This window comes from Scomber scombrus, chromosome 14 (genome assembly GCF_963691925.1).
Source record: "Scomber scombrus chromosome 14, fScoSco1.1, whole genome shotgun sequence".
In the NCBI taxonomy this organism is placed as follows: Eukaryota; Metazoa; Chordata; class Actinopteri; order Scombriformes; family Scombridae; genus Scomber; species Scomber scombrus.
The window spans coordinates 26,599,347-26,620,527 of record NC_084983.1 but is presented as its reverse complement, the minus strand read 5'-3'; the positions used below and the strand labels follow the sequence as shown (position 1 = coordinate 26,620,527).

At 39.7% G+C, this 21,181-nt stretch overlaps 2 protein-coding genes across 2 annotated transcripts in view; both read right to left on the bottom strand.

Annotated features, from left to right (window-relative positions):
- Positions 1–4,189: 4,189 nt before the first annotated feature.
- Positions 4,190–17,359, bottom strand: tmem120aa (transmembrane protein 120Aa). Its single transcript, XM_062433327.1, has 12 exons — positions 17,282–17,359; positions 15,266–15,384; positions 12,670–12,801; positions 12,318–12,377; positions 12,102–12,197; positions 10,739–10,828; positions 9,723–9,788; positions 9,185–9,246; positions 7,238–7,330; positions 6,950–7,014; positions 6,029–6,097; positions 4,190–4,740 (listed from the first exon to the last, which is right to left on the bottom strand). The coding sequence occupies exons 1-12, from the start codon at positions 17,357–17,359 to the stop codon at positions 4,627–4,629; spliced, it is 1,044 nt and encodes a 347-aa protein (XP_062289311.1). The 3' UTR covers positions 4,190–4,626.
- Positions 17,360–20,098: 2,739 nt separating this feature from the next.
- The window catches only part of styxl1 (serine/threonine/tyrosine interacting-like 1), a 4,285-nt gene continuing 3,202 nt past the window's right edge, over positions 20,099–21,181 (bottom strand). The window contains exon 5 of the mRNA XM_062432556.1: positions 20,099–20,230. Within this exon, the coding sequence (XP_062288540.1) occupies positions 20,099–20,230 (132 nt within the window). The remainder of the gene's footprint in view (positions 20,231–21,181) is intronic.

Genomic DNA, 21,181 nt, shown 5'->3' with positions numbered 1-21,181 from the left:
CCAACTTTATGGGCGACCGTGTATGTAGGGCTCAATATCAATTATCTTTCTTTTTTAAATAAATTGTTTTTTCTACTATATAATGTCAGAAATTAATGAAAATATTGTCCAGAGTCAAAGGAAACGTCTTCAAATGTCTTGTTTTGTCTGATTACCAATCCAAAAAAACAACATATTCATTTTATTATATTATGTAAAGTAAATAAAAAGCATTAAATCCTCACAGTTTAGAAGCTGGAAGCAGCAAATTCTGTAGTTTTTGCTCAAAAAATGACTGAAACACTTGTGCAATTATTAAAATGGCTGCACAGTAATTTTCTATCGATCATCTTATTGATTAATCGAATAATCGGTGCAACTCTACATATAAGTATGTTAAGTAAAAAGTTGAAGGATGTTGCTCTGTAAACTGAGATAGACAGATAGAGCAATCATTTCACTGTTGTTTGTTTCCTCCTCCAGCTGATGTATATTAACAATTAGAGCATCAGGTGAAAAGCTTCCAACTTCAACTACCTTGATGTCATCGTAAAAAACTATTTTAGATTTATTACTACCTGACACCACTCATGTTCTGCACATCATACTGTTTAACAACTCGGTCTCTAGCTGATATAAAAAAAGACAAAACAGGCTTTCAAGATACCAGACTGTAAAACTTGACATTGACAGCCGACATAAATCCCCCAAAAATGTCAGTCAGAGTACGTTTTCTGATCATAGACCCCCTCCATGTGTCCCCTCCTGGACAGACTCAGTCTTTCCTCAGAATCACCTCTTCTATCAGGAGCCACTTCCTCCCCTCCTCTCTCCTTTTAATCAGTCTGACCCAGATGGAAGCTGCTCCTCGGTGCTGCCCTCCTCCTCTTTCATGCCACACTTGTCTGAGAGAGGAAGCTTGTGTATTTCGGACTTCTATTCTCACTCTCCCTCCCCCCCCTCCTTCCCTCCCTCCCTCCCTCCTTCCCTGCTGCTGCTAGAGTTGTTCCCAGGCCGAGGAGAGAAGGTGAACACAGATAAGAAGTCTTTATCTGTGTCCCCCAGTGGGAGGAGGGGTTAAGTTTAAGGTGAAGGTTTGACATGGAGGAGCCCCCCCTGCCTTGTCTGCTTGCTTTGGCTGTTCCCCCTCCTTCTCCTTCTCCTTCTCCTTCTCCATCTCATGTTGCGAAGGCTCAGGCTCGGTCCCCGATCCCCATGTCCTTGGGCTCATTCTTGACGGCCCCCCACTGCTCCGGCTTTAATGAGAAAGATGAAAGAGGTGCAAGCTGGGAGAAAAAAAACCCCAGCCCTCCTCCTCCTCCCCATTCACTTTGCTCCTCGTCCCATTTGTTCAGCCCTGCCTCGCTCTCTCTGGCCCCTCCAGCGCTAACTCATCCAAGACTTTGGTGTGGGGGGAAGTTGTACTGTAATAAATTGGGGAGTGAAGCTGGTTTCCATTTTAAATTTTTCAGGTATTATTCCCTCTGATCTTATGTGCAAATTTCTCTCTCCATGCTTTATGTCTTTGTGTTCTTGCAGTGTGACTCTACTGAAGAAAAAAAATGTTTAAATCATAAAGCACAGGAAATGCAGCTTTACTGGAATCCTCTCATTTCTTCTTTTCTTATAAAAAAGTTATCATTTTATACTGATGATGACGTTTTATTGTTATGGTGTCATGCATATAAACATGTCTGCATGACCAAAATGAATTAAATAGACCACCTTACTTTCTTTTTCCAAGCTTTTGAGACAAAGCACAATATCAAAATTTTAAAAATCCATCTACTGCATTTAAACACAAACCCATTCACGATTCTGCACCATTCATTGATTAGCAACATCTAATCAGTGAAATTTGACCTTAATGTTTTGTGTATAATAATCACACATCAACACCTCCTCCTCCTCATCCTCCTCCTCCTCCTCATCATCATCATCATCATCCTCATCATCACAGCATCAGGTGTCTGGACCATAATCACCCTCAGGAGATGTGATCCATCTAGAAGAAAATGAGTCCAAATAACTCCATAAAACAAGACTTTAATATTAATAAGAGCATGATGATGTATGTTGGGAGAATAAAGAAAAAGATTTAAGTTGTAATGGATGAAATCAACTCAGTTTAGGCTACTAACACATACAGCAAGTCTGGGGCCATTTACACTATCAGCTATTATGACTCAATGCTTCCACCTAGTGGTCATTTTAATACAGTGCAAGTCATTGAAATGGAAATAATCCAGTCAGGTACTGCATGCAGTTACTATCTTTTCTTTTATAGCTACTTTTACAATGTATTATTCTTACTATTTTTATTATTATATTCCATTTTATATTATATGAATGTTTTTCTTTCTTTCCTCTTTCTTCTATGTTCTTTTTTATGCTCCTTTGATGTGAAACATTTGAAGTATGTCATTTATTTTGTTGTAAAGCACTTTGAGCTGCATTTATTGCATGAAAGGTGCTATAAAAATACAGTTATCATTATTATTATAATTAAAATCACAAAAAATATACCAATGGCAGAAGTAGTTGTAGTTAGTTGACAGTACTATAAACACACAAGATGTTTCTCATGTTAGATACTTTACCCTTTCTCTGCAGAAAACCCTCTCATTTTTACTATTTTAACTTAGTTGTTGGTTATTATCTGTTTGTGTTTTGTTGTGTATGTATCTATGTGTATTTATGAATGTGTGTTTGTATGTTTGGACTGTGAGCTGCGAGATACCTGAATTTCCCAATGGGATCAAAAAGTATATCTATCTATCTATCTATCTATCTATCTATCTATCTATCTATCTATCTCTCTATCTATCTATCTATCTATCTATCTATCTATCTATCTATCTATCTATCTATCTATCTATCTATCTATCTATCTATCTATCTATCCATCCATCCATCCATCCATCCATCCATCCATCTATCCAAACCTTTTGTGTTTTCAGTCAACATTTTGCTTTATGCCCGTCAGATTGAGACTTTTTACATGTTATCCAGGACAGTTTGTATCCATGTTAGCAGCTCTGTGAGGCTTAATACATCCATCATGGGCTGCAGTCTGAACAGCAATGCTTCAATAACACAAAATGTTTAGCATGTTTACTGTGTTCACCATCCTAGTTTAGTATATCAGCATACTAACATTTGCCAAGTACTGCTAAACTCAAAGTGCATTTGTCTTTAGTCATAAATCTATATATTGGACTAATTCAAACTTTAACCTGATGGTGATGCTAAAGCAAAGGTCCAAGGATCACCACAGTCAGTCAGACTTATTATCTGAGGAACATGAATACCTGCACAAAATATCAATAATGCTGCAGAGCAAACTGTCCAATAATTGTTGACCAACAGATAACTCTAACATGGCTAAAACACATAAGACAACAGTAGGTATAAATGACAAATAACATCACAATATACCTCTTCATCTAGCCTCAGTGGACCTCTATGTGCTAATAAATCACTTATTTTATCTTTGTCTTGTGAATTTTAAGATGGGCTCACAACGATTACACACGTTAATTAAGTGTACTCTAAATTTTGTTCTTTTCATCAAAAATGATCCTTATGGGGCGTTCAGACCAAAAGCGTCTGACGCGAAGTGAGCAGCAAGTCTACATAGAAAATCAATGTAAATGGTGCGATAACACGCGATTTCATATCAGGCGGCGCGAATGAATGAATGAATGAATGAAGCGTCTGAAGTGGCGCGAATAAAGTTGGAAAAATTGAACTTTTCAGGCAATCAGCGGCGAGTTTCTCCCGACGTCACAAGTGCGAATGAAGCGAAGATCCAAAAATTGATATTTATTTAAGCGCCGCGATAGAAGCGATTCAAACGATTTTTTTCACGTCAAGCTGCGTTCAGACGTTGAATCGCTTCTATCGCGCCGCTTGATCATAAATATACATTTTTGGATCATCGCTTCATTTGCGCTTGTGACGTCGGGAGAAACTCGCCGCTGATGTCGCCTGAAAAGTTCCAATTTTTCCAACTTTATTCACGCAGCTTCAGACGCTTGATTCATTCATTCATTTGCGCCGCCTGATATGAAATCGTGTGTTATCGCACCATTTACATTCATTTTCTATGTAGACTTGCTGCTCAATTTGCGTCAGACGCTTTTGGTCTGAACGCCCCATTACACAGTGAGAAAAACAAAACAAGAGTGGTTTTGGTTTTAAAGGAGTGTTTTATTAAGCACTTTCTGTAAGGCAAAAATGCATAGCAGCTGCTGCATAACAAACTATTGAACTTCCCTAAATAAATATGATGCAAGTAACACAAGTCATCCTTTTATTCAGTAACTCTTTCCTTGACCTGAATATCCTACTGACAAAAAAAAACCTAACAGTGTTACAACAGTAATGAAGACCAGCGAGGTACGCGGTTGATTTTTGATTTACAGGCCTGTGTGTCGCTTCACATCCCAAAAAAAATATGACATCACAAAGACTTGAAATGGAAAGAACATTGATAAACGTCACTCGGACAACAATCACAACGTCTATAAAGAGCTCTAAAAAAGAATATTAGAGCTATGCACATTTTTAAAAATTCCTCAAAGAAGAAGGTTTTTCTTTGGTGATTCTGTCCGGCTCTTCTTTTTTTAAACATTTATTCCAGTCTTATAAGCTCTTGGGCTTGTCCTGGTTGATGATGTACTTCTGGTAAACTACTCCCAGCGTGGTCAAGAAGTTTCCCATGAAGAGCACCAAGTAAGAGCAGCCACACATGACAACCTGGAGACCACAGCAAAATAACAAAGAGAAGAAGAAACAATGATGACTCACACATAGACACAACAGAGATGATAAAACACTAAAATAATGGTCAGTATGTGTTATAGGGTCAGTCAGAGTTTTTGTATATAATGCCTCCCTCCCTCCTTCTTTCCTTCCCTCCTTCCTTTCCTTCCTTCCTTCTTCTTTTCCTTTCTCCCTCCCTCCTTCCTTGTTTTCTCCCTCCTTCCTACCTTCCTTTCTTCCTTCCTTCCTTTCCTTCCTTCCTTCATTCCTCCCTCCCTTCCTTCTTCCTCCCTTCTTCCTCCCTTCTTTCCTCCTTTCCTTCCTTCTTCCTCCCTTACATCCTTCCTCCCTCCCTCCTTTCCTTCATTCTTCCTCCCTTCCTTCCTCTTTTCCTTTCTCCCTCCCTCCCTCCCTCCCTCCCCCCTCCCTCCCTCCCTCCCTCCCTCCCTCCTTGTTTTCTCCCTCCGTCCTACCTTCCTTTCTTCCTTCTTTCCTTTCCTTCCTTCCTCCTTTCCTTCTTTCTTCCTCCCTTCTTTCCCTCCTTCTTCCTCCCTTCCATCCTTCCTCCCTCCCTCCTTTCCTTCCTTCTTCCTCCCTTTCTTCCTCCTTTCCTTCTTCCTCCCTTCCATCCTTCCTTCCTTCTTCCCTTCCTTCCTTCTTCCTCCCTTCTTTCCTCCTTTCCTTCCTTCCTTCTTCCTCCCTTCTTTCCTACTTTCCTTCCTTCTTCCTCCCTTCCTTCCTCCTTTCCTTCCTTCTTCCTCCCTTCCATCCTTCCTTCCTTCCTTCTTCCTCCCTTCTTTCCTCCTTTCCTTCCTTCCTTCTTCCTCCCTTCTTTCCTCCTTTCCTTCCTTCTTCCTCCCTTCCATCCTTCCTTCCTTCTTCCCTTCCTTCCTTCTTCCTCCCTTCTTTCCTCCTTTCCTTCCTTCCTTCTTCCTCCCTTCTTTCCTCCTTTCCTTCCTTCTTCCTCCCTTCCTTCCTCCTTTCCTTCCTTCTTCCTCCCTTCCATCCTTCCTTCCTTCCTTCTTCCTCCCTTCCTCCCTTGACTCGAGGACAACAGCAGGGTTAAAGGGAGCGCGATATGAACCTTATTTTGAATAAGGCCCTGTATGTTTTCTTCTTCTCTTTTTTTAAAATTGTATTTCATTTTGAAATTTTACTGTCAATAAGGAAAATTCATGTTAACAACAACAGCTTTTTGATTTACGATGAGACATGAACATGAACTTAATGAGTAAAATGCACATTAGAAAAAGTGAATGATAAAGCTGTGCAGTTTACTAACCTGCCACTCTTTGCACTCCTGGAGCTGGAACATCTTGAAGAGCGTTATGCTGTTATAAAGCTGCCAAAACTGCAAAAGGGGAAGAAGAAGAAAGTCAAGGGGACGTCTTCATTTATTGATTGATGCTGCATTTAAATCAGGCGGGGAGTTCCGGTCCTCTGAAATGATGCCAACGTGGAAGTAACTTAAAACTGCATTCTATCAAAAGGCCACCAGGGGGCGACCGTTTTGGTGTCAAAAGGACTTCTGTCTCTATACAAGTCAATGGAGAATTCACCAACTTCTCACTTGATTTCTAACCTCAGTAAACGTTTTCAAAATGTGTTTATGGTCTCAATCGCTAGTTTAAAGCCTTCTTCAATGCAGTATGATGTTCATTTGGGACATTTTGGCCTCCCTGATTTTATATGTGACGATAAAGCAGGGTATGCATTAGGGCGTGGCTACGTCGTGATTGACAGGTTGATAGGTTCACAGGTTCAGGAGGGCGCCTCATGCTCCTCCTGATGCCCATATAAGTAGAATCCGTGTTTTTTTTTTACCCAGCATGCACCTGAAATTTTCAAAATGGCGCTGCTCAGATCCAAAACTATTGGCTTCCAAGCAGCAGTCCACAAACCAATGGGTGACGTCATGGATGTTATGTCCATTTTATATACAGTCTATGATTTAAACACATATTTTGGTAGGGACACTGCTTAACGACAGAATCATATTATCAAATTCATTTTTTTACTATATTTCAGCCTTCCTTTGTGAGATTGTATACAAATAAACCAAAAATATAAGGTTATATTTTAATCTAAATTTAACCAGTTTCTACTAGATATTCACATTTTTTTGTTTTTTAATAGAGAACCTAAATAACGAGCCCTTACTGTAAGAAAGCAGTCAAACAAATATGTATTAGATGATACTCACGTGACCAAAGAACAGGAAAGGAAGGAGGAAGGTGAGGCCTCTCCACATCCAGGACTGGAAACCCTCTGATCAGCAGGAAGGGAGGGAAGAGCTGGGATTAACTTCATATCTCATTATGGGATATTTCTCATGCATGGACGACACACACACACACACACACACACACACACACACACACACACACACACACACACACACACACACACACACACACACACACACACACACACACACACACACTCACACACGAACCCTGACGATCAAACAAGCATCTTAGTTTGCACCCACCGACTGTGAGGTCCATGTTATGTCCTTCTCCCAGCGCTCGGAGTCTGTACAAACAGCCGCTCTGATAGTAGTACTGCAGGAACTGGACGAAGCCTACTTAGCAAACAGAGAGAAGAAAAGAAGAGGAATGATATCAGTGTTGGCTAAGATATTAGTCATTAGTTTAACCAGATATGAAGTGTGTTACACATACGCACTGTAAATGTGTCTATTCAAGGATGCCTGTATATGGGTCAGTGATAAATAAGGTTTGGCAAGATGAGCAATTCAAAAATATCTTTAAACTAGTTTTAAAAGCAGCATCAGGTTTGTTAAAATGTACATTTAGTATTTTTGTTGGTTTTATATCATTTGAAATGACATTTGCATCATTTTTTACCAAAAGTAAGACTGAATGCTTCTGAAAATGTCAAATGGTGTAACCACAAAAGAATGATACATATTACATATTTTATCACCTACAGTGTATTTAACCCTCCTGTTGTCCACCCGGGCCAAATTGATCCCGTCTCTTTTGACTGTTCCCTCTTTCTTTAATTTTTCCTTTGTTCTCCCCTTCCTTCCCTCTTTCTTTGCTCCCTCCTCCTTCCTTCCTTCCTTCCTTCCTCCTTTCCTTCCACCCTTCCTTCTCTCCTTATTTCCTTTCTCTTTTCCTCCCTCCCTCTTTACTCCTTTCCTTCCTTCCTTCCTCATCCCTCCTTTCCTTCCTTCCGTCCTTCCTTCCTTCCACCCTTCCTTCTCTCCTTACTTCCTTTCTCTTTTCCCCCCTCCCTCCTTACTCCTTTCCTTCCTTTCTACCTTCCTCATCCCTCCTTTCCTTCCTTCATTCCGTCCTTCCTTCCTTCATTCCTTCCTTCCTCCTTTCTTTCCACCCTTCCTTCTCTCCTTACCTCCTTTCTCTTTTCCTCCCTCCCTCCCTCCTTACTCCTTTCCTTCCTTCCTTCCTTCCTTCCTTATCCCTCCTTACTCTTTTCCTTCCTTCCTTCCTTCCTTCCTTCCACCCTTCCTTCTCTCCTTTCCTTCCTTTCTCTTTTCCTCCCTCCCTCTTTACTCCTTTCCTTCCTTCCTTCCTTCCTCATCCCTCCTTACTCCTTTCCTTCCTTCCTTCCACCCTTCCTTCCACCCTTCCTTCTCTCCTTACTTCCTTTCTCTTTTCCTCCCTCCCTCCTTACTCCTTTCCTTCCTTTCTATCTTCCTCATCCCTCCTTTCCTTCCTTCCGTCCTTCCTTCCTTCTCTCCTTCCTCCCTTCCTCCTTACTCCTTTCCTTCCTTCCTTCTCTCCTTCCTCCCTTCCTCTTTTCCTCCATCCCTCCTTACTCCTTTCCTTTCCGTCCTTCCTTCCTTCCTTCCTTCATTCCTTCCTTCTTTCCTTCCTTCCTTCCGTCCTTCCTTCCTTCCTTCCTTCCTTCCTTCCTTCCTTCCTTCCTTCCTTCCTTCTTTCCTCCCTTCCTCCTGTCCTTTCTCTAATATATTCTCTCTAAATGGATTAAAAGCAGAAATTTGATGCTGGGTCCACAAAAAAAGAATGTGTGCAAGTTATTCATACGTTTATTTTCACATTTTAACCCTTTAAATTTAAACTAAACCACATGGACACTAAAAAAACATCATTGACCTTTATATGATATGAAATTAGAAAAACACTCTCTAACACAATTTCTTTTCATTAGGCCTAAAAATATCCTTAAAATGGAAAAAACGTGACAAGAAAAACAATCACTTTACCTTGAGTGATTACAGTCTGCAGCTCATGATTATAGTTAATAGACTTTTAATAGAGACAGAAAGGATTATTTCCTCAGCATGGAAAAATCTGCTACACTTAAAACTATTTTATAAGGTTATAAGCCCAAAAAGAAAAAAGAGGAACACTGCTCTGAACACAGTGTATGTATTTCATAATGTAAGTATGCAGCGTGAAATCAGGACACAGCTTGAATCTCTTACTTTGGTATAGACAGTATGAGAGGAACTGCTGTCTAAACATCTGGTAGAGGTCTCCATCAGGCCTGCGGACGAAGGACAACATCTGGTTAGAATGGAAGAAAAAATATCAAAGCCATACTCTTATGATATTTTGAAAGTGCTGAGGGAGAGAGAGAGAGAGAGAGAGAGAGAGAGGGAGAGAGAGAGATTGTGCTGCATCATTTAGGGAACTCAAACACTGGCACAGTCATGTCCTGCACTGTCTGCGATTTCTGTGGTTGCCATGGTCACACGGCGAGCCACGACAGGAAGTTAAAGAGCGGTGAGTATCATGCACATTCATGCTCTCTCTCTCTCTCTCTCTCTCTCTCTGTCTCTCTCTCTCTCTCTCTCTCTTTCTGTCTATCTCTCTCTCTCTCTCTTTCTGTCTCTCTCTCTCTGTCTCGCTCTCTGTCTCTCTCTGTCTCTCTCTCTCTCTTTCTCTCTCTCTCTCTCTCTCGTGGCCATTGGCCGTCTGAAAGTACCTTCAGTCTCAAGTAAAATAGATGAAGTCACTCACCAAGTAAGCATGACTCCAGACAGGAAGGTCGACACATAGTGATGAAGAACCCACCAGCCTTTAATCCTGAAACAACAAACAGTAGACAGTAAAAACTATGCTTGTGTGACATGATCCATGAAATATGAAGGAAAATATAATGATGATTGTACTAAAAGTCTCTTAATTAGAAAGGAGGACTTCAATAAAGTGCTTTCCTATATTATATGTCCTTAACCCTTACATACTGTTCAGGGTCTAATTTGACCCAGTTTTACATTTGAGAGAAGAAAACACACCTTTAAAAATAAACTCTTTAAGGATTAACCCTCCTGTTGTCCTCGAGTCAAGGAATGGAAGAGAGGAAGGAAGGATGGAAGGGAGGGAGAAGGAAGGAAAGGAGGAAGGAAGGAAGGAAGGAAGGAAGGAAGGAAAGGAGGAAAGGAAAGAAGGGAGGGAGGGAGGAAGGAAGGAAGGAAGGATGGAAGGGAGGAAGGAAGGAAGAAAGGAAGGAAGAAGGAAGGAAAGGAGGGAGGAAGGAAGGATGGAAGGGAGGAAGGAAGAAGGAAGGAAAGGAGGGAGGAAGGAAGGATGGAAGGAAGGTAGGAAAGGAGGAAAGGAAAGAAGGAAGGGAGGTATGGAGGAAGGAAGGATGGAAGGGAGGAAGGAAGAAGGAAGGATGGAAGGGAGGAAGAAGGAAGGAAAGGAGGAAGGAAGGGAGGAAGGAAAGGAGGAAGGAAGGAAGGACAGAGGAAAGAAGGAAGGGAGGAAAGAAAAAGAGAAGGAGGAAGGAAAGGAAGGACAGATGGAAGGAAGGAAGGAAAGAAGGAACAGTTAAAACAGACGGGGTCAATTTGAACCGGGAGGACGACACAAAGATTAATCACCAATTTATCAAAGACTGATGAGATTATTCATCATAAATGATGTATCGAGACTAATAATGAGGGATATTGTGAACAGTATGTAAGGGTTAAGGAAACCTTTCTGTGACTAGTTTAGTTTTTATCATATGGTGAGAAAAGTTTGTTCCCAACCTCGAGCCGTTGCTGATGAGGATCCCTTCCCGGATGGTGAGCGTACAGTAATACCACACCAACAGGAAGTTGAAAAGGGCATCTAAGGCTCTGAGAAACCCAAAAAACAACAGTACATGAGGAAGTTAAAACACAATTAAATACACACATATAATGGAAATAATTCAACAAATATGCTTATCTACACTGTTAGTCTGCAGTCATGTGATTAACCACATATGGTCAAGATAACAAAATTTAAGGGTTCGTTTTTTTGTGTCCATTTGGTTTAGTTTCAATTTAAAGGGTTAAAATGTGAAAATAAACGTATGAATAACTTGCACACATTCTTTTTTTGTGGACCCAGCATCAAATTTCTGCTTTTAATCCATTTTGAGAGAATATATTAGAGGATTATGGCAAAAATGTCTAAGTGGTGTAACCATAAAAACTTTGTACCAAATAATTCAACTTGCTTAAAAACAGTAAATTGTCAATAAAACACCATATCAACTAGTTTGGCATGATCTTACATTATAACTTTATATTAAATAAAGGTAATGGAATACAATTGTTCTAAATATTACATTTACTCTGGTTACCATGGAGATCAGGAACCTGCTTTCTTTCTTTCTTTCTTTCATTCTTTCTCTCTCCTCCAATTTCTTGTTCTTTCTTTCTCTTCTTCCTCTGCTTTTTTCTTACTTTCCTTTCTACCTCCTCTTTCTTTCTTTCCTTCTCCTCCAACATATTGTTCTTTCTCTTCTTCCTCCTCCTCCTTTCTTTCTTTCCTCATACTTTTAGTTTTTTCTTTCTCTTCTTCCTCTGCTTTCTCTTTTTCTTTCTTTCTTTCTTGGTTTGTTTCCTCTTACTTCTTGTTATTTCTTTCTCTTCTTCCTTCCTTCTATCTTTCTTTCTTTCCTTCTCCTCCAACGTCTTGTTCGTTCTTTCTCTCTAGGTGATAAAATATGTAATGTGTATCATTCTTTTGTGGTTACACCATTTGACATTTTCAGGAGCATTCAGTCTTACTTTTGGTAAAAAATGGTGCAAATGTCATTTCAAATGATATAAAACCAACAAAAATACTAAATGTACATTTTAACAAACCTGATGCTGCTTTTAAATCTATTTTTAAAGATATTTATGAATTGCTCATCTTGCCAAACCTTATTTATCACTGACCCTTACACAGTATAAACACAGTTGATGAGCTTTTAATTTTAATGGCACTAAAAAATGTTAATGCCACAACCTGAGGGCCACACACACACACACACACACACACACACACACACACACACACACACACACACACACACACACACACACACACACACACACACACACACACACACACACACACACACCCCATAAATCTCACCTGTAGCTGAACAGGAAGTTACAGGTGAAGGAGAACAGGAAGACGATGACGGTGACAATCAGTTTAAATTTCTCATATTCATCTTTGTAGGCGAATCTGTTTTCGGAGAAGCAAAACAGAAGCAAACAGGAGCGACGTTACTGTGATGTCGACATCAACGTATTTTGAAAGACGGTGATGAAAGACGACTGAAGTGAGTGAATCAGTGTGACTTACTTGGACAGTTTATTGAGGAGTGTTACGTTGACGTTTCCTAAAACAAGACTGAGGTATAACCTTAAAGAAAAAAAGGTGGAAAATAATCAACTAAACATGAAATTCTAACATCTTCTACATTTTAATTCACTCTTATGAACACATGAATAGTTTTAAGTAAAATGTGATGCCTCATTAGAACTTGTATCTGACCTTTAACATAAAAAAACTAACTGTTGCAACACATTAACATTAACTGTGCCAGTAAAACTACTTTTGCAAGACTTACATGTTAACTAAACGATGGGAACAAAACACTGACAATTTTTTAAATCCAAATACACCAAAAATGAATCGAATGAAAGAGTCAAACCCGTTTTTCTTTGGCAGAAAAGCTTCCATCTCCAAGAAATTGTCTTTTTTGTCTTTGATTGATTCCTGGATTTCAGCAATGGACTCAAACTCCTCTGGACTTAACTTTGGTGTCGGGTGTTTTTTTTTGCATCTAATCACAGAAGAAGAAAAAGAAAAAAAACATGTTTATATTAATCAATCAATCATCTTTATTTATATATATAGCGCCAAATCACAACAACAGTCACCTCAAGGCGCTTTAAGACATTAGAGCATGTTGGAGCCAAATGCTTGATTTATGTTTCAATGAATATTTGATTTTTTCTGGTCTACTATTATTATTTATCTGATTAATTATGAGATATGAACATGAAATATTATGGTTTGAATTATTAGTTGAATTGGTAACAATTATGAAATTGTGATTTATTGTTAATTCTGGTTATTTTGAGGCCGGCATGACTATGCACAATTGATGCCGTTTCTCACTTTATAGACAGGTGACTGCAGCACCTGGGTATATTAGTTAGTGTTGGCTATTGGGGCCGGCGGAGCTCTCGGTTTTAGGCACGCAGCCATACAGTTTTAGACCGCTGCTATGTGTTGTTTTTTGTTTTTGTTTGAACGAGTGGAAAGGAAGGAAGTGAACTAAACTGATCTGTCTGTCACTCCATGCTGCGGTAAGCAACTTAAGTTTTTGGAAATAAATATATTGAATCAGAGAAGAGTGTTTGGATTCGTGGAAACTTAAAACCCTTTGACAACGCTGGAGCACGTCGGACATGGAGGCATGCAAACCGAGAAACAAGAGCATCTTTTATTGGAAAAGATAGCGCTTACAGAGCAGGTCTAGATTATTCTTTTATATGGTTTAAATCACAGCACAGACTCCACACTGTGGCTCCTATCACTGATTTAGAGCAAAAAGAACGACATAATCCCTCACTGGCTTCCCACCCGTATACCAACACTACCAATAATGTATATTTAAGAGTTTTATTGTCACATGCACAGCAACACAGTAGGTGGAAACACTGTGAATGCAGTGAAATCTGGTTTATTAAAGCTCTAGTTCCAAATTAAACACATATTATATAATAATTATACAATCACTTACAGCTGAAACGATGAGTTGATGAATCAATTAGTTGATCGACAGAATATTAAACATGAATTACTTTTCTAACTGAAGAAAAAAACTGTAGAATTTCTCTAGTTTCAGCCTCCTAATTGAATATAATATTATTATAATCAACTTCATTCAAGTTTAGTTTCTTGTGGGGCAGAGACTCTGCAGGTGCGCTTCATTTGACTGTAACTATGGTAACCAGGGGGGAGATTCCACCTTTTAAATTTGCATCCAACACACTGTCAAAACTTCACAATTAACACAGCAGCCTCCATATTTCTGGACCAGGAAAGAGGCAGAAAACAGGCGCAGAGAGGCATGAACAGTTAAAGCAACCCCAAAAAAAACCCATCTCTAAATTGTAAACTGAATATTTTTGAATTGTCGCCTCTTGGCCGGGATAAAATGAGACATGTGAGGACGTTATTTGGGGTTTTTGGGAAAGGCAAAATCGATTAATCATGAAAGAAATCAACAGTTTAATAAAAACAGCTGCAGCTCAACTACCACTGCACCTAAATTTAACTCTTTTAAGTCCCTATTTATTGTAGATAAATGCATCTTTTCATTTCTGTGACAATTTGAGGGATAAAATGAGACATGTGAGAACATCATTTTGGGCTTTTTTGGGAAATGCTTAATTGATTTATTGTGAAAGAAATCAACAGTTTAATCGATTATGCAAAAACTGTAAGAGTCACAGAAAATATGTAAAAGCTATAAAAGGGTACTTGTAATGAAACAGCTACTCAGAAGAGATGTTTGAGTATCAAAGTGCTGTGATTGTTTTTTTAGTCTTCAACAAAATACTGTATCAGCTGCTACATTTTAAATGAGCTGAAGATGTTTGAATGGTTTCTACAGGGGAGGTAATGCAGTATAGTGTAGTCAGTGGGCCTGCAGTAGCACATTATGATTTCTTTACTGAGTCCTTGATTGAATACCAGGCGGGGAGTTCTGGTCCTCTGAAATGATGCCAACGCGGAAGTAACTTAAAACTGCATTCTATGAAAAGGCCACCAGGGGGCGACCGTTTTGGTGTCAAAAGGACTTCCGTCTCTATACAAGTCAATGGAGAATTCACCAACTTCTCACTTGATTTCTAACCTCAGTAAACGTTTTCAACATGTGTTTATGGTCTCAATCGCTAGTTTAAAGCCTTCTTCAATGCAGTATGATGTTCATTTGGGACATTTTGGCCTCCCTGATTTTATATGTGACGATAAAGCAGGGTATGCATTAGGGCGTGGCTACGTCGTGATTGACAGGTTGATTGGTTCACAGGTTCAGGAGGGCGCCTCATGCTCCTCCTGATGTCCCATATAAGTAGAATCTGTGTTTTTATTTTTCCAGCATGCACCTGAAATTTTCAAGATGGCGCTGCTCAGATCCGAACCTATTCGCTTCCAAGCAGCAGTCCACAAACCAATGGGTGACGTCACGGATGTTACGTCCATTTTATATACAGTCTATGTTGAATACGTACTTTTCCAGCGATGAGGTGAGCTCCTTCAGTTTCTTCCTCTGACGTGAGATTGCTCCGGAGCAGCTGTTTTGCAATTTGGTGACTTCCTCAAGCTTCTGCTTATAGAGACGATGAGTGTCCTGGAAGTCAAAAGGAGATGCAATCAGTGCTGTGCCTCTTCAACGATAATGTGTCCTCTGTCTGTGGCTACAAAAATGTTGCAATTTGGGAAAGCGTTGACGTTTAAATAAAACCACAATAATCATTTATAGAGGAAATAACTTAATATTGTTATCTGTAATTCTTTGTTCTTCTTCTAGCCATGAGACTTTTTAACCTTCTTATTGTTCCCCGTGGTTTTACCTGTGTCACTTAAAGCTTACACACACACACACACACACACACACACACACACACACACACACACACACACACACACACACACACACACACACACACACACACACACACTGAGGTTTATTGTTTGCTGTCCACCGTGCATGTGACCTGAGCTGACAGCTGATCATGTGAGCATAGTATGACATCCACAATTAGTGGTGTTTTCAGTTTTGAGAGCTAAGTGCGTTTACTTAGTGCTAAACACAAGCACACATTGAACGTTTAGCATTTCCTTCTTTTTTTTAAAAAACACTTTGTACTTGTCCTCCTTTGTATTTCCTGCTCTGCCAGATCAGTAACAACGCCTCAGCTGTCCTGATAAAGCAGATCAGGTATCACAGCCTCGATGTCACAATCCAAATCTATTTTTGGTCCTTGTCATCATAAAATTAGGAATTTAATGCAATCAATAATATTCATTTGGTCGCTGTCACCTGCCAAATTCAAGCTATTGGACTCTGACGTCCATGGAGACACGGGATTATTCACATCATGTACAGAGTTAAAAACTAACAGATACCAAACTGTATCCAAGGGTGTTCAGACGAGGGGAAGGTAAACACGACCATGGAGGAATATCAGTGTTCAGAAAGCAATTAGTTAATAAAGTTCATCTGTGGAACAACTTTACTGAAGAAATGAAAACATGTAAGAACATTAAATAAGCTTAAATAGATCTTTAAGGGAGGAACCAAACCATTACTTTTACTGTAAAACTGCATACTACATCACTCATAATACTGCAGTACTTTTACTGTAATACTACATACTACATCGCTCATAATACTGCACTACTTTTACTGTAATACTGCATACTACATCACTCATAATACTGCAGTACTTTTACTGTTATACTGCATACTACATCACTCATAATACTGCAGTACTTTTACTGCAGTACTTTAACTACATCACTCATAATACTGAAGTACTTTTACTGCAATACTTTAACTACATTTTGCAGCTAATACTTTACATACTTTTACTTTAATAGGCAACTTTTACTTGTTATTGAGTACTTTACTTTGCTGTCTTGGTACTTAACATTATATTGTAATATTACTACACTTACCAAAAAACTCGTTAAATATTTAAACCTTATTATGACTACTTGATGACAACACCATATGGTCTGCATATGTATTTCTATAAGACAGATTAATGGTTTAAGGTAAGGGGAACGTGCTGTACTATCTGGGACAACGTGGTAACCATATGGCTGATGTTAGCAGTACTTGTCGACACTATAAACTTTATTCCACTTAATTATTTTTCTCTTGTCTGTCAAAATACATCTCAGCTTCTAATAAGGCATCCCACTGTCGCCTGTGTGTTCCCTAGCACATTATTTACTTATTTTTTTAATTATCCCACCCGTATTCCAACACATCCCGCCCTCCTCTGCTTCTGATTGGTTCTTTCTGATCGGTTGGTTTTATAGAGAACGTGATTGGTTAGCGTTCGAATCTGGAGCCAATCAGAAGTAAGAGAGAGGCGGGTCATAGCAGAATGCGGGTGTGAATAGAAGTTGACGGATCCCCACCCACCCCCGGCTGATAACAGTAGGTATACCCGGCTTGGGCGCTTCTTTTATCGGCTACGGTGACGTCTCAAACCACGCTGACAGTTTCAACTCACCAGAATCTGTTGGTAGTCCTTCTCTAAATCTTCCCATTCCCGGAAACATTCAGATACTCCCGCTGGACTGGACAACATTTTATTATTTTTATTATTATTATTATTATTATTAAACTCTGACACGACGAGAGAAGCTCCAGCAGAGTTGTGTAATGTTGAAGCAACAGCTGGTCTGCTGAATAAGACGCGCACGTAACTTCCGGTCACTGCCTACACAATAAAAGCCCAGTGATGAGTGACATCATGAACATTTTGTATAGAAACCTTAAAATGTGGAAGTCGTTTTAAAGTGAGACAGTTTAGTCTTAAAACATGTCTCTTCTCAAGAATCGCTTTTTCAAATCTGCTTTTAATGTTTGATGTTTTGGTGAATTTCTTTTGTGAAATTTCGTTTGGCAGCAATCCTTGTAACAGCTACAATCAATATAAATATAAATAAATATGTATTAAAATAAATAACATATTTAAAAATATGTATGAAAATCAAGTAACAATAACAACAACAAGTTAAAGTGCATGTAAAACAATACTGTGCGTGGTAGCAATATCAATAAATCTTTATTTATATAGCGCCAAATCACAACAAAAGTCATCTCAAGGCACTTTACACATAGACCAAGACTGTACTCTTTGATTTAATTTAAAGAGACCAAATATTCCCACATGAACAAGCACTTGGTGACAGTGGCAAAGAAAAACTCTCTTTTAACGGGGAGCAACCTCAGGCATAACCGGGCGTTATAAATGTGCAATATGCAGAAGTTCCTGAGATTATATACAAGTGTGCAATGGGATTAACATAGTAAGGAAAGCATCAGTCTTTTTCAGTGGGAGTGGGAGGTACTGGGAGCTGTGGTGTTGTGCAGTCTGATGGTATGAAAGAGACCCCCAAACGCTTTGAGGCACACAGCTGGATGAGTCCATGTAAAGTGTATTGGAGGTATGCTGCATAATGATTATGTACTTTAAATTTAATTGATTGATTGATTTATTTAAATAGAATTGTTAAACTGAATTTTAATACTGTGCTTTGAATAGGAATTTCTGTCAAACATTGTTTTTCCACAAAATAGTTTAATAACTTTGTTAGAAATGTATAAATTGCAGATTTATTTACACAGAGATTGTATACTGTATATTTAATTTAATTTAATTTATCACTTTAACTCTTACACTGCTACTTTTCCCCCCATTGTACTGCTGTGTCAATTTAAACGTATCTCAAACTGGATCAATAAATCATCTTATCTTATCTTATTCTGAAAATCATCACAACATCCGGTAAGTAAAGTCGGTGATCTTTATTAAAAAGCTGTCAACTCTTCACAAGTCACATCTCCACATGCGACCTGCTCATAAAACGTGTTAATTTGCTGCTACTCCATCCAATCAGATCTCTCTAATTTTGGTTTCTGTTTGAGCCAATCAGCACTATCACCTTTAAACAACCCCTTTATATCTGTTATAAATATTACCCTGAGTGAAGCCTCTCAGGCAACACTGACTCTCACATGAATCCAGTTTTATTTAGCAAGGATTTGGTTTAAAACTCCAAACTATGATCCTGATCTTAATTAAACTACCATAACCATTTCACTTATATCAGATCTCTGCTGGGGAGATACTCTGACCCCTGCAAGACAATAGTCAGGGCAACAAATCTCCTTTATTTTGGCATGCAACCTGTATTTTTAGAGCTGATGTTATGTAACTGTTCACATTTTAAACATTTAGAGACATAAATCATCTCTAATATTGTTAACACCGCTGGCAGAACTATGTGTGGACTCAATCCCAACTAATAACATTCAGCGTGTGGCCAAAAGCAACAGAACAAATGCATTAAATAGTAAGGCAACCAGTGAAGGGAAGTGCGTTTACTCAAGTACAACTTTGAGGTAGTTGCACTTTATTTGGGTATTTCCATTTTATGCAATTTAACCCTCCTGTTGTCCTCGAGTCAAGGAAGGAAGGGAGGAATGAAAGGAGGAAGAAGGAAGGAAAGGAAGGAGGGAGGAAGGAAGGAAGGAGGAAGGAAGGAAGGAGGAAGGAAAGGAGCGAGGAAGGAAGGGAGGAAAGTATATAAGGAAGGGAGGAAGGAAAGGAAGGAAGGACAGAGGAAATAAAGAAGGAAGGTAGGAGTGAGGGAGGAAAGAAGGAAGGAGGGAGGGAGGAAGGAATGAAGGGAGGAAGGAAAGGAGGAAGAAGGAAGGAAAGGAGGGAGGGAGGGAGGAAGGAAGGAAGGAAGGAAGGAAAGGAGGGAAGGAAGGAAAGGAGGAAAGGAAAGAAGGAAGGGAGGAAGGAAAAGGAGGAAAAAAGGACAGAGGAAATAAGGAAGGGAGGAAGGTAGGGGGGAGGAAAGAAAGAGAGAAGGAGGGAGGGAGGAAGGACAGACGGAAGGTAGGAAGGAAGAGAGGAAGGAAAGGAAGGAAGGAAGGAGGGAGGGAAGAAAAGAAGGAGGGAGGAAAGAAGGAAGGGAGGAAAGAGAGAGGAAGGAAAGAAAGAGAGAAGGAGGGAGAGAGGAAGGACAGACGGAAGGAAGGAAGGAAGGAAGGAAGAAACAGTCAAAACAGACGGGGTCAATTTGACCCGGGAGGACGACACAAAGGTTAAACACATTTTAGCCTCTACATGTAGGTTTTTTAAAGCACTGCAATAAACAATAACTTACAAAATACCAACTACGTATCTTTCTCTGTACAAAGTAATGCAACTTAAATAAATGCTCCAGGCTTCTTATGCACATTTTATTCTCATCAAGTTAACAACGAACTCGCCGGTTGCTCAGGAAACTTAAAGTATCGACGCGGCTGTTTGTTAAAAATGAGGTTCAGAGATATCCGTCACTTTTGTTCCTCTGGTGTGAAGCTCCCAGTCAGACAGCTGCTCTAGAAACCCCGTGTTTGGCCTCATGTTGGGTTTACATTTGAGCATGTACCTCCATGCCTCCTAAAAAACAAAGTCAAACCAATAGGATTAAAAAAAGATGGCTTAATATTTTGGGATATTATTTTATTTCTCTTGAGTCGTCAGTATCATAAAGTAAGAAGGAAGGAGGGAAGGAAGGAAAGAAAGAAGGAAGGGAGGAAGGTAGGAAGGAAGGAAGGACAGAGGGAGAAAGGAAGGACAAAAGGAAGGAAGGAAAGAAGGACAGACGGAAGGAAGGAAGGAAGGAAGGAAGGAAGGAAGGAAGGAAGGAAGGTAGGTAGGAGGGAGGGAGGGAGGAAAGAAGGAAGGATGGAGGAAATGAAGGAAAGAAGGAAGGGAAGAAGGTAGGAGGGAGAGAGGAAGGAAGGATGGAGGGAAGGAAGGAAGGAAGGACAGAGGGAGGAAGGAAGGAAGGGAGGAAGGAAGGACAAAAGGAAGGAAGGAAAGAGAGATCATTAAGTATCATAAAGTAAAAAGGAAGGAGGGAAGGAAGGAAAGAAGGAAGGGAGGAAGGTAGGAGGGAGGGAGGAAAGAAGGAAGGAGGGAAGGAAGGAAAGAAGGAAGGGAGGAAGTTAGGAGGGAGGGAGAGAGGAAGGAAGGATGGAGGGAAGGAAGGAAATAAGGAGGGAGGAAGGAAGGAAGGAAGGAAGGAAGGACAGAGGGAGAAAGGAAGGAAGGAAGGACAAAAGGAAGGAAGGAAAGAGAGAGGAAGGACAGACGGAAGGAAGGAAGGAAGGTAGGAGGGAGGGAGGGATGAAAGAAGGAAGGAGGGAAGGAAGGAAAGAAGGAAGAGAGGAAGGTAGGAGGGAGAGAGGAAGGAAGGATGGTAAAATACTCTTATGACCACCTCTAAAGCTCACTAATTAACACGCATCTTATTAGTTTAATCCTTAAATGAACAGAATTTAAAATAAGTGTTAAAGGTGTTATTAAGGTGGAGCGACTGGAGCTGCTGCAGACATGCTGGAAAAC

What these genes read in the sequence shown, in the direction of transcription:
- tmem120aa (XM_062433327.1), bottom strand. Translation starts at nt 17,359, where the DNA reads ATGTTGTCCAGTCCAGCGGGAGTATCTGAATGTTTCCGGGAATGGGAA. An exon ending in TAACATGGACCTCACAGTCG is followed by an intron (nt 7,015 to 7,237) that starts GTGGGTGCAAAC and finishes CCTGCTGATCAG; the next exon opens with AGGGTTTCCAGTCCTGGATG. An exon ending in CTTTCCTGTTCTTTGGTCAC is followed by an intron (nt 6,098 to 6,949) that starts GTGAGTATCATC and finishes CCCCTTTTGCAG; the next exon opens with TTTTGGCAGCTTTATAACAG.